The 12,411-nt window shown below is 35.3% G+C and overlaps 1 protein-coding gene across 1 annotated transcript in view; it reads left to right on the top strand.

Moving 5' to 3' along the window:
• The window catches only part of LOC102752803 (breast carcinoma-amplified sequence 3), a 198,020-nt gene that overhangs the window by 39,684 nt on the left and 145,925 nt on the right, over positions 1-12,411 (top strand). Inside the window, exon 6 of the mRNA XM_006756213.2 lies at positions 4,504-4,585. Within this exon, the coding sequence (XP_006756276.1) occupies positions 4,504-4,585 (82 nt within the window). The remainder of the gene's footprint in view (positions 1-4,503; positions 4,586-12,411) is intronic.

Genomic DNA, 12,411 nt, shown 5'->3' with positions numbered 1-12,411 from the left:
TGGAACAGACAGAACCCATATACATATACACATACACATATACATATACATATACGTATACACATACATACACACACATATATATTTATTTACATATATATTAATATTTTTATTGATTTCAGAGAGAAAGGGAGAGCGAGTCAGATTGGCTGCCTCCTGCATGCCTCACATTGGTAATCTAGCCCGCAACCTGGTTCATAGATCAATGCTCAACCACTGAGCGGCCGCGGCTGGGCTATTGTCTGTTATCTTTTTTTTTTCTGCTTTAATCTGAAATAATATTGTTGGTATTTGAATTGCGTTCAGTGGTACATTTCCTTGAAACCACAAAATTCTCCGTCTGGATTATCATAGTACAAAAGCCCTTCTCTCCTCCTGTCTCCCCATATGTCTGTTTAATAAAGTTTGCTAAAAAGAATCATTTGTAGCCCACAATTCCCCATTTGACCAGTGTCTAAAGCAGTGGTTCTCAACCTTCTGGCTCTTTAAATACAGTTTCTCATGTTGTGACCCAACCATAAAATTATTTTCGTTGCTACTTCATAACTGTAATGTTGCTACTGTTATGAATCGTAATGTAAATATCTGATATGCAGGATGGTCTTAGGCGACCCCTGTGAAAGGGTCATTTGACCGCCAAAAGGGTCATTGAGAACCGCCGGTCTAAAGAGTAGTGGAGGGTGTAAATATGTACTCTTGTCCTAATTCTGTCATTATAAAGCCTTGTTGTTTTTGTCCTTGATTTTTTAATGAATTTTTTATTTGGTAGTCATATATGTTTGAAAAGTCATCAGGGTTTCAGAAACAAGTTTGGTTCTGAGGACTAGATGACCTTCATTTGCTTTTAGAATCCTCTAAAAGCACTTAGAAAGCTCTCCCACAACTTTTATAGCCTTTCCCTGTATGTATTATTGTCTCGGCTGTTATAATTTCCTTTTGCCTTTGATTGAATTGTGAGATTCTAAACTTGTGCTTTCCCCCCATCTTTTTTGGTTTGGTATGTAATTTGCATATTTTCACCATGCGAAAGCTATTTTCTATGGTTGGAAAAGATTTTTTTCCCCTACAGTGTGAACAAATCATTCTTTGTTCTCCTTATTGTGCCTCCAAACTGGTACGTCCGGTTTATGCTCCAAACAACAAAAGTCTGTCATCAGAAATTAAAATGCCAGTAAGAACAAAGGCAGAGACCCATGGGGAGCTGTTGGAGAGGTTTCCTCCTTTCCCCAAGTAACCGCAGTTGCCAGGAAGGTGGAACATTGCTTGGTACACTCCTTCCTTGTAGTTCTACCCTTGGATTTATTTATTATTGTTGGTTTAAAAGTGAATTTACAGCTCCTGGTAATTTTATTCAGGATCTATAAAATCCTCATCTCGGAGATTCTTTGCCATTTTCAATGAGCTCTCTTTAAGAAACCTAAAAATCATTTTGAAAGCCTTTAATAAATGTAATCAGTTTTGACACTTATTTATTTGAGAGCAAAATTACCAGTGAACATACTGTATAAAACATTAGAGGCAATTGAAGACGGCAGCTAAAGCAGTGCCTGTAAGGACATATCCATCCTCTCTGTGTCCTTTCTAAAATGTGCCCATCTTATCTGTTTGTTAGCTTTGTCAGCGCTGTCTCTGTTCTGAAATAGCCAGATATAGAATTTGCGCATACTGAAGAGTTAGTTCTCTGGGAAGTTTGATATTTGTGACTCCCTTAGGACACTTTAGCATTATGCTTGTAACAATCTTGACTTTAACATATTCACAAATACCTATAAATAGGGACAGTGTTTCTTCCCTCTTCCTTATCTTAAAATTAAACAAAGCTTCTAGGAGCTTAATATAGAGGCAATAAAGGATGGGTAATGAATGTGAGGAAGCATTTTATAATCAGTCCTAATGTGTTTTTTTCTCTACCTGTTTCTGTACATTTAAAGAGGGGTTTAGAGTAGAAGCTAGCATTTAGGTTTGTTTTAAAAGCCATTACTTTGAAAAACATTGTGTGTTCAGATTTTAAAATGTTTTTCTATATCAAAGTAAGCTCTTGTGTATTAATCTAGTGATAACAAACGGTTATTATATTGTGAGTATGCCAAGACAGGTTTGTTTTATTCTTTACTGTTTATTGTAATTTAGTACAGCATCTCAGTTAAATATGATTTTTTTTAACTTTAGGGCTTTATTTGATAGAACCAAAAGTTAAGTGCTAGACTTATGGCATATGAAAATAATAGTATAGAGTAGATTTTGTGTTGGAATACAATGATTTGTTATAGGTACAAACCTTATATATGATAATGAGAAGTGGTTTTCGTTACTCTGTAATTTCAAAGCAAGTTTTTTTTTTTATTTCCTTGTTAATAGAAACAGTACATGTATTGAAGAAGAATATTATTTATCCATTGCCCAGCAGACATTTTATTTTCAAAAAATAAATGACTTGTCATTTGGTGGAAAGAGCCAATAATGCATCTATAATATAATTGGATTACTTTAGTGATACACCTTTCAGTCAAAGTGTGCTTAAAATGAAAGAGAGTATGATTTCCAGATTTCAGAGAATGTGTAATTACTGCTTTGGGTGCTGAACAAAATTGACTTTTGAAGGCTTTTTCTAAATTTTAAATTTTATTTCATAATAAAATGTAGACTTAAGAGCTGCAGTTTGTAATGGCCATGGCTTTCATTTACAAAATTAGTGTTCACAAAGGAATTTGTAGAGAGGAAAATTCTTATAGTTTGCTATGCTGAGTTTATAGCCTTTGTGTTTAATTGGTGATAGGTGGTGCTATTGTTGCATAGTTGGTCTGAAGAGCCAAGCATTCCTCATATCTCTGCATCCCAGGTGCTATTAGAGGGACTTGTCATTGTGGTCAGTAAATAAGTTGTAATAAGTTTTATAAGCAAAATGAATATGATGGCTCTTTAGGCATTACCATAATTTAACATTTATAAGAAACAAAAATATTTATAGGTTGCTGCACTTAAATTATGATAGAAGATAAAGATCTAAAAAAGTAGTTACTCTAAAAGGCAGCTGTACAAATTTATAGTTTAATATTGGAAGAGTTATAAGCCTTTTATTTTATAATATATGCACTGTTGATATTTTAAACTGCTTGTCTGGCAGGCCTATTTTAAAAAAAATACCATCAGCATGTTTCCTCTATTGAATGTTTATCACTATTATATCTGTTTAAAGTTCTTGAGTATTTAGAACTAGTTGTATAATGTTTGCCATTTTCCCTATCTGATATTATATATTCCATCAAACAATTGACAGTTATGAAAATGTATTGGGGAAGAAAATGAAAATGTATTAGGAACTACATTACCACTTAAAGTAGTCTGGAAAGCCTTTCTTAACTAATTCACATTTAATCTACTCAATATTTCAATTAGCAGCAAACTTTTTTCTTGAGCCACTAATTTTGAAAAAACAGTTGTTTTTTCACACTTGACACATGTATTAGCATATCCCTTTTACCTTTGTTTTAATAGATTGCTATACTCTATATCTGAGAAATAAGTCTGATATGACTCAAAATGAACGGTCATTCATATAGTGTTATGTGTATAGCAAAAACAGTAACATTTAATGAAGTTTACATATTAATTTTTTATTCATAGAATATTGAAATTAGAAGTATCTTTGTCTTTTAGCACCTTTACCTTCTCAGTTTATAAATGCAAAAGAATAGGTTTATGGGAGGTGGAGGAAATGGGGAGTTGTTAGTCAAAGGATGTAAAGTTGGTAAGTCCAGAGATCGAATGTTCCGTTGTGATCACTGTAGTTAACAATACTGTACTACATACTGGGAAAATGCTAAGCAGTAGATTTCAGGTGCTCTGAAATTTTATCACACAATAAAGGTAACTATGAGGAGATGTCTGCTGCAATCATTTTACTGTGTATATGTATATCGAATCATCCTGTTGTTCTCCTTGAATACAAACAATTTTTATTAAAAATATGTTCAGGAAAGAAAAAAGAATATAAAAAATGTTTATGGAGGTCAAATGATTTACTCAAGGTGGTTAACAGCTAGTTAGTTGCAGAACTATAACTGGTAACTAGGTCATTGACATTTTGCTTCAGGGTTCTTTGCAATATATTTTGCTTTTCCTCTTTTACAACGTATTTTTGAAATTTACTACAACATTTAAGATCTGCTTTTCAAAAAATCATAGTTGCTTTGGAAAGCAGTCATGCAGGAACTGAGCTGATTTATAGTAGTTTATTAAAGATTAAAAATTATAGACTTCCAGACAGACCACATATTCTACCATTCATATCAAGTGCATGCTCTTACAATTTTCTAGGAATACTAATGATAACTTAAGATACGGTATATTTAATGTGTGTGATGAGCCATAAATGTGTATGAGTGTGTGTGTGTATTACATATGAGACAATAAGTTATGATAACATTCAGGAGATCTCATTTTCATATATTAATGTCTGGACCTGTGTTTTCATTTACTGAAATTTTTTGTCTTCTCTTGCAGATCAGTGGGGAAGCACAGGAGCTATTCTCTGTTCGAAATGGCCCAATTCGGGCGGCTAGGATCTTGCCTGCTCCACAGTTTGGTGAGTGTAGCCCTTAAGAAGAAACAAATCATTCAGAACATTTCTCTTTTTTTGGTCTTGGACTACAGACAGCAAGAATGATAACTAAAGTCTGTTTTCTCCCAAGTGTCTATACCCCTTCTCCTCTTCCCCCCCAAGATAAACTTTTAGTCCCGTCAGTTGAGATGGAAATAGGTAATCTTAACCAATTCAATATGGCCATTCACTTTCTGCTGTGTTTTTGATTTATCTTCATCCTCTTTGATCTTGATTTAGCTTCTGACTTGGCTGGCTCTTTCTTGAATGCCTCTTCTCTCCTGGTTTTCATGGCATCGCTCCTCCCAGGTCCCTTCCTTGCTGACTGTGCTGCTTTTGTTATGTTTCTGGTTTAGCTTTCTTCTCTGGGTATTCCCCAAGTCTCTGTTGTTCTTGTGTCTTTACTCCTTTTCGCAGTTACACTGCCTGCCTTGGAGAGCTTGGTTTTTCATCATTATCTTGATTAGAGAGGAGTCTGCTCTCTGCATTTCCAGCTATGTCAGAAGTACAGTTTCTGGCTTTTGACCTTGGATCTCTGCTTTAATAATGAATACTTCTTAATGTTGTATTTAAATATCATATTTTATTTTTACTTTTTACAGAATTAAGTACATTTTAAAATTAAATCTGCTATTTGGATGCCTAAGTAACTCCTGACTCTTTAATGATCTGAACTTCCTAAGGGTTGTATTTTCTCATTAACTTGCCTGTGTTCACTCAGCATTTTAGCATGTGCACTAAAAACAATCCTAATATTATTTGCATACTATGAAATGTTTTAAAAAAGGATATTAAAATATTTAATTTATGTTTTTAAAAACTATCCAGAAGTTGGGAAATCTTTCTCCTACTACTTCTTTAAACAGTTAATTCTCTAAATTGGTGAAATGATGTTTATTAAAATAACCATGTGAGTAGTAATGTTAGGATTAATGTGGTGATTAAATTTCAATTGAAATGAGAAGGTGAAGGTAGTAAGACAATAGTATCCTGAAGTCACGTGGAGATTTTCTCCTTGTTTTTGAATTTTATGGCATATACAGATTTCAGCTTTCTTTTTCCCTGTCTCTCCTTTGCACTCTCACTCCCTTGCTCCAGTTTCTGTTGTATTTATGTTTTGGTGAAATCTTTTGACAAAGAACATTATTTATTTATTTTTTTGAATAGTCAGCTTTTCCTTTGGATGGTTAGAATCAAGAAAAACTTTATTACTGAAGGACTGTGCTAAGTCTGTTTCTTTTGTATGTAATTGACAGAGGCAAATTTTTCTTCCTTCATTTCATTTATGAAGCTCTTTTGTCTATGTCAGTTCTTCAACTTTTTCAACTTTTGCTTTGGGTAGATACTTCATGAGAGAGTATAAAGCTATAAAAGTTAATATTACTAGTAGAATTTGAATATGTTTAATTTACTTTGATTGAAAAAAGATTCTTCCATCTTCTGTAATATGCTTACTTTAAAAAAATATCAGATTTAAAATATAATTTCATATATTTGGTAGCTAAATGTTCTGTTATGACTTGCAAAAGTTACATGTCTCCTTTATTGTATTTGGTTAATTTTTTTAGATTTGTCTTCATTAAAGTTATAATGCAACTGATCACATAAGATTTATAATGGAAAAATGAGTACCTTTTGTCCATTTTGCTTTATGTGCTCATTTTGATGGAATAAAGTCCTTAAGAAATTTCCTGAAAAAAGGATTTGTGTTAGGCTTTTTAAAATATGTTTTTATTGATTTTTTTTTAGAGAGGGATGAAGTGAGAGGGAAGGAGGGAGGAAAGGATGGGGGAGAGAAAGAGAGAAAAACATCAATTGGCTGCCTCCTACATGCCTCCTACTGGGAATATAGTCTGCAAGCAGGGCATGTGCCCTGACCAGGAATTGAACCAGTGACATAGTGGTGCATGGGCCAACACTCAATTAACTGAGCCTCACTGGCTGGTGCTGATTTGTGGTAACTCTTGTTTGTCTGTAGATGTCTTTATTCTTCCATATTCTTGGTTGATGCTTAGGCTAACAATACTTTTGTTTTTAAATAATATTACTTCAGAATTTTGAAGGCATTGGTCTAGTCTTATGGCTGAAGAATCTGAAGCCATGTTGATACCTTTTTCTTTATAATTGGCTTATTTTCCTCTGTGGCATCCAGGATTCTGAAACTTTTCATTTTCAGTTTTGTTTCTAGGTTCATGTATTGTCCTGAGCTCCTTCAGTGTGAAATGTAAAGACTATACCTAATTTTGAGGAAATTTCTTAAATTGCTTTTTTGATAATTTATTTTCCTCTGTTTTCTTTTGGTTCTCTCTTTCTGGTTATTTGTATTATTTGACACTTACACCCCCTATAATGATTAATTAAAAGGTAGTTTGTTTTTTGTTCTTTTGAGAGATTGTCTCAATGATGATTACTAACACTTCTATTAAATAATTCTACTCTGCTGTCATGATTTTCTTTTCTTGGTAATTCTTTTAGCCTCATCTTTTCATACCCACACTCCCTCCTTCCTTCCCCCATTTCCCTTTCCCTCTCCTTTTTTCCTTGGTATAATTTACATATAATTATAACCAAATAGAATCCAATGATATCTGAAAAGAATTACACATCAGGACCAAGTAACAGATATTCCAGGACTACAACATTGGTTAACATTTGAAAATCATTCAGTGTAATTCACCATATCAATAGAATGAAGAAGAAAACTATAAGATCATCTCAATAGAAGTGGGAAAAAACTATTGACAAACTTTAATAGCCATTTATGATAAGAAAAGAAACCTTTCAGGTAATTAGGTATAGAAAGAAACATTATCAATATGATAAAGATTATCCATAAAAAAATCTAAAGCCAACATCATACTCAATAGTGATATATTAAATACTTTCCTGTTAGTTTGGGATGGCTTCTATCACAACTTCTATTTACCAAAGAATGTAGGCCCTAACTATTATAATAAGGCAAGAAAAATAAATAAAAGCTGTAAATATTAGAAAGAAATATGTGAAATTATTTATTGACATATATATATGTATATATATATTTTTAAAATTTGTTTTATGTTATGGTCCTTCCTCTAATATAATGTATTTATTTGGAATCACAGCAGCAGCATATTCTATGCAGTGCCTTACATGGTATGTGGAATATGAATGATGCCCCCAAAGTGAATTTATTCAGTATTTTACAAAAGAGAGACTAGAACTAAATTTTTTTAAATTTAAATTTTCATTGATTTCAGAGAGGTAGGGAGAAGGACAGAGGGATAGAAGCATCAATAATGAGAGAGAATCATTGATCGGCTGCCTCCTACACTTCCCCTACTGGGGATTGATCCTGCAACCTGGGCATGTACCCTTGACCAGAATCGAACCTGGGACTCTTCAGTCTGCAGGCTGACGCTTTATCCACTGAGCCAAACCGGCTAGGGCTAGAACTATACTTTTGTGTAAAAATAATTTTAAAATCATTTGTTAGTGACCACATGGGTAACACTTTTTTTTTTTTTTGGAACGCTTCATGAATTTTTGTGTCATCCTTGTGCAGGGGCCATGCTAATCTTCTCTGTATCGTTCCAATTTTAGTATATGTGCTGCCAAAGCGAGCACCACATGGGTAACACTTTTGACTCTAACTAAGCTTATAACGCTTTGAGGAATTATATTAGGCTTGCGCTCATGCAGAAGGATGATCACTTTGGTCTTGAATCTGAACTAGATTTTTGAGAAATGCAGATTCAACTATAGTTGTTATTCTTAAGAGTCCAATGTACTGAGTATCTGAACTTTCTCCATTTAAGAACAGTTTAGAATAAATTCTTATAAGCTAGGGCCTTTATTCTGAGAATAGATGGATTCCCAAGTATCTATGAGCCAGATTTCGGTACTCATCCAAAACACTGGGTAGCCAACTTGGCTTATTTTTTCTAGATTATTTCATTGTGACTTACTGTTGAAAAGCTGCTATGATTTTTTGTTCTGTTATCCAAGGAATTTGCAATTTCACATCTCAAACAATATTAAAAGTTTAAGAAATCTTAAAATCCATCCTAGTTTTTCCTGCTGGAGTATAAATGCCAACTATTTTCTGAAGCTTGTAATATTGTACACAGTCCAGCCATGCAGTTAAAAATATTAATTGTTTCTGGTTTTTAATGATATGAATGGCTGAAATTAATTTTCTAGGAACAAACATGAGTAGAACAACTTTAGAGTTGTTAAACCTTTTTTCATTTGCTTATTTTTTTTTGATCAATTTTCAAATAGGTGTCCAAGTTTTCCTTATATTTCTTAAGGTACAACTACCGGTTTCATCCTTTTCACACAACTTAAACGTGTTTTTTAGCATGTTCAAGTAAGAGTTGATTTGTTCAGCTGGATGAAATCAGAAATTTTGATTAGGTTCTCCAAGAAGGTCTGTGGTAAATTTTTTTTTCCTGTCAAAACATTAGCAACCTTCTAAATGTATTGCTTACAGTCACCACCAGTATCTTGCAAAGAGGGAACCGTCTTATTGACATTTTAAATGGCCAAACTGTGAGATTTAGGCTTTCATAATGTTTTAATTACGTCTGCTCTAATTACGTCTCAGTTTGCTTTGTGTGTTTTTTTCATAACACGTAGTCTTTATCATTGGTGCCTTTACTACTTGGGATAATTTAAGTTTCTATAAAATTTGGCCAGGCGTGGTACTTAGATAAATTATGACTGGGGAACATATGTTCTGTTCATCTTGTTTGGTTTGTTTGTCTTTTGTTGTTGTTTTAGTGTCAGATTTTTATTGTCAAGATCATTTTGAAGATACACAGCTTCTTAACTATACAAAGTTGGTACAGTACTTAGCCTTCATCTATTATATCTTGCATTTTTTCTTTTCTTTCTAATTCCAGGAGTCTGCCTTCTCTGTGAATCCCCCTCTAACAGGATGTCATGGTTTATTTGTTCCCTGTCCTTGGCCATGTGGATGGGCGGAGTTTTAACATTTTACTATCCTCATCCTCTAGGGTGGGTTCCTGTTTCTCTGCTATCTTGGGAACTCCTGCTGTTTGGCTGTGGTGTTTGCATGTTACTAAACTGTTAACCATGAACTCTTCAAGCAGACCAGCTGTGCTATGAGAGCTGTTTGTTACTCCTCAGCATGGTATTTGTATTCTCACTTGGCAAGACCTGTGCTTGTTGTTTCCAGTCTGTTGTGGAACAGTCTCCCCAGAATTTCTGTCTTCATCATGTAACTGGGCAGCCTGCACAGATCTCCAGCTCCTGGGTCTGTGTGTAAAGAGAGGGCAGTGGGGCAGATGGAGAGAGGCAAGCATCCAGACCTGACCCGTGGTCGGCAAATACCGACTTCTGCGCATGGGCCACGAAGTTTCAATTGTACTGTACGTGCGCGCCTGCACGTGGTATTTTGTGGACGAGCCACACTCAAGGGGCCAAAGAGCTGCATGTGGCTCGCGAGCCGCAGTTTGCCGACCACTGCCCTAGTTCATTGGTGAGACTTGGAGCTCAAAGAGGGTAGGTAACTGGCATAAAGACACATAGTTGATAAGTGGTGGATCTGGGATTTGAAGTTTAAAACTTGCCTCTTAAACATTTAGGCCTCACTTGTCTCCCAGTATTTGATTTTTCTAATATAGGGAAACCCTTTTTACCAAATCGAGGTGTTTCTAGGCAATGTCTCTGCAGAAATCCAAGTTGTGTATTCATTGAAATATGTATGAAATAGCTCTGTTTTTCCACCTTTTTTTCCATTTTGAAGGTCTAAAATATCTTCAGTTGCCCTAGTGTTTTCATTGTACTTGGAGTCTTTGGTTGTTTAGTCTAAAGGTGAAGAGCACTAAAAATAGTCAATACGGGGACAGTATATAGGGAAGTCATTATCCTACATAACTACATTAAAAATTTTTAAGCTGTCAGGATAAGGTATGTCACAAAGACAGCTGCAGTCTATTCAAGTTACGTTCACCCTAAATTAAATCAGCCCTTTAAAAGAAATGTCGCTTCCCTTTAACAGGACTCTCTATAAACTATTAAAAGTACTTCAAAAGGGTTAGTGACGGATATCTTGAATCAGATAAAAACAAAGGTGTAACATGAAACAACTAAATTACATGTGAGCTTAATGATTGTGACCCAAATAAACAGACTTGTAATGGAGATGCTGATTATTATCAGTACAGTTTAAATGCTTTTTACTGTAGAACTGTAAAAAAGAATGTGGGTGTCTTAGTGAATTGGACACGTTGTGGTCTTGGAAATCTGTGTTCATTTATCATACACATTCCTAGGTGTGAAAGGGAAAACTCATTATTTTCTAAGTCATAGTTATTTTAAGGAAGTCTTTTAAAAACATTCAGCTTTATTGAGAAATAATTTTACATACAATGAAAGCCATTACTTTATATAATTTGATGAGTTTTGCCAGATGGATCCAGTTATGTTATTACTACACAATCAAAAATAGAAAGCATTTCCATCACTGTAAAAAGTCCCCTTGTCCACTTCACACCCACTAAAATGGCTGTACACAAAAGAGGGATAATAAGTGTTGGTGAGGATGTGGACTAATTGGAACTATCATACATGACTTATGAGAATGTAAGATAGAGCAGCCACTGGAAAACAGCAAAATTGAGCAGAAGATACCGAGATTTCCTTTATACCCTTCTATCTGTACACCTGCAAATCCTCCCCCATTATCAGCATCCTCCCACAGAGAGTACATTTAGGCTTTTCAAAAACAAACCTTTTTAATTTTCAGGAGTTTTTACATTAAAATTTTTAGTTTCCAAGTTGTGGATTTTTTCTTTTCTAGTTTGTGATTTTTGTTTTTCTTTCTTTTTTTTTTTTATTAACTTAGACACTTTTTTTGGTTAACTTGTAATTTTGTTCATGACTCATGGGTTATTTAAAAGGATATTTGTTTTTTTTTAAATTTTGAATGCTTTTCTTGATATCTTTTCTTTATTAATTTCTAATTTAATCTTATTGTCATCAGAAGACATAGTTTATATAGACTCCTATTCTGTTAAGTGTTTTTGTTTTATTTTATGGCCCAGAAAATGGTTTATCTTGTTCCATTCTTCTGTATCCATACAGGTTGCCTTTATGCTTATTCTACTAGTTATATATATGAATTCGTGCACCTTGAAAGGAACTGTGGGCTGCGAGACTGTGGTGGACACAGGGGTGGGTCTTGGCCCATCCTCTGTGCCCTCTGCCGGCAGCCCTGCTCCTGCCGCCACCACTCCTGCTGCCCCCACTCTCGCCGAAGGAGAGCGATTGGAGTCAACGCCAGCAGAGGTGCGAGTGGTGGCTACTGGCCCTGATCGCCCCTCAGGAGCAGGGGGAGGTGGAAAAGCCCTGAGGGGCGGTTGAGGCCAGCAGCCGCTGCTTGCACCTAGTGATGGCAATGAGCAATCGGGGCAGGCAGTGGGTGTGAGGGGAGGCTCCAGCACTGGTAGTGGGTGTGAGAGCCGGGTGGGACTACGGCGCACAGGAGCAAAGAATTTTCAGTAACCACCAGAGGCTCGCCCCGCCTTGGTCTGGCACCCCGCTCACCTGCTTTACCATACCACCATGGCCATCGCCTGCCATGATTTGTGCTCTGCTGCTTGCTGCCGAAACCAGCTATGTTCTGTGTGCACCCCCTGGTGGTCAGCACATGTCATAGCGACTGGTTGTTCGGTTGTTCTACCGTTTATTGGCCTTTTATTATATAGGATAATTTAAGAAAAATAACCTTTTAAGGATTATTCCCATAATCCTTTGAATATTCTCTATACATGAAAAAGCATGAGGAGAAAGAACAGCAATCA

The sequence above is a fragment of the Myotis davidii genome, unplaced genomic scaffold (assembly GCF_000327345.1).
Source record: "Myotis davidii unplaced genomic scaffold, ASM32734v1 scaffold993, whole genome shotgun sequence".
Taxonomy (NCBI): domain Eukaryota; kingdom Metazoa; phylum Chordata; class Mammalia; order Chiroptera; family Vespertilionidae; genus Myotis; species Myotis davidii.
Note: the sequence above shows the minus strand (reverse complement) of the source record. Positions and strands in the feature narration are given on the sequence as shown.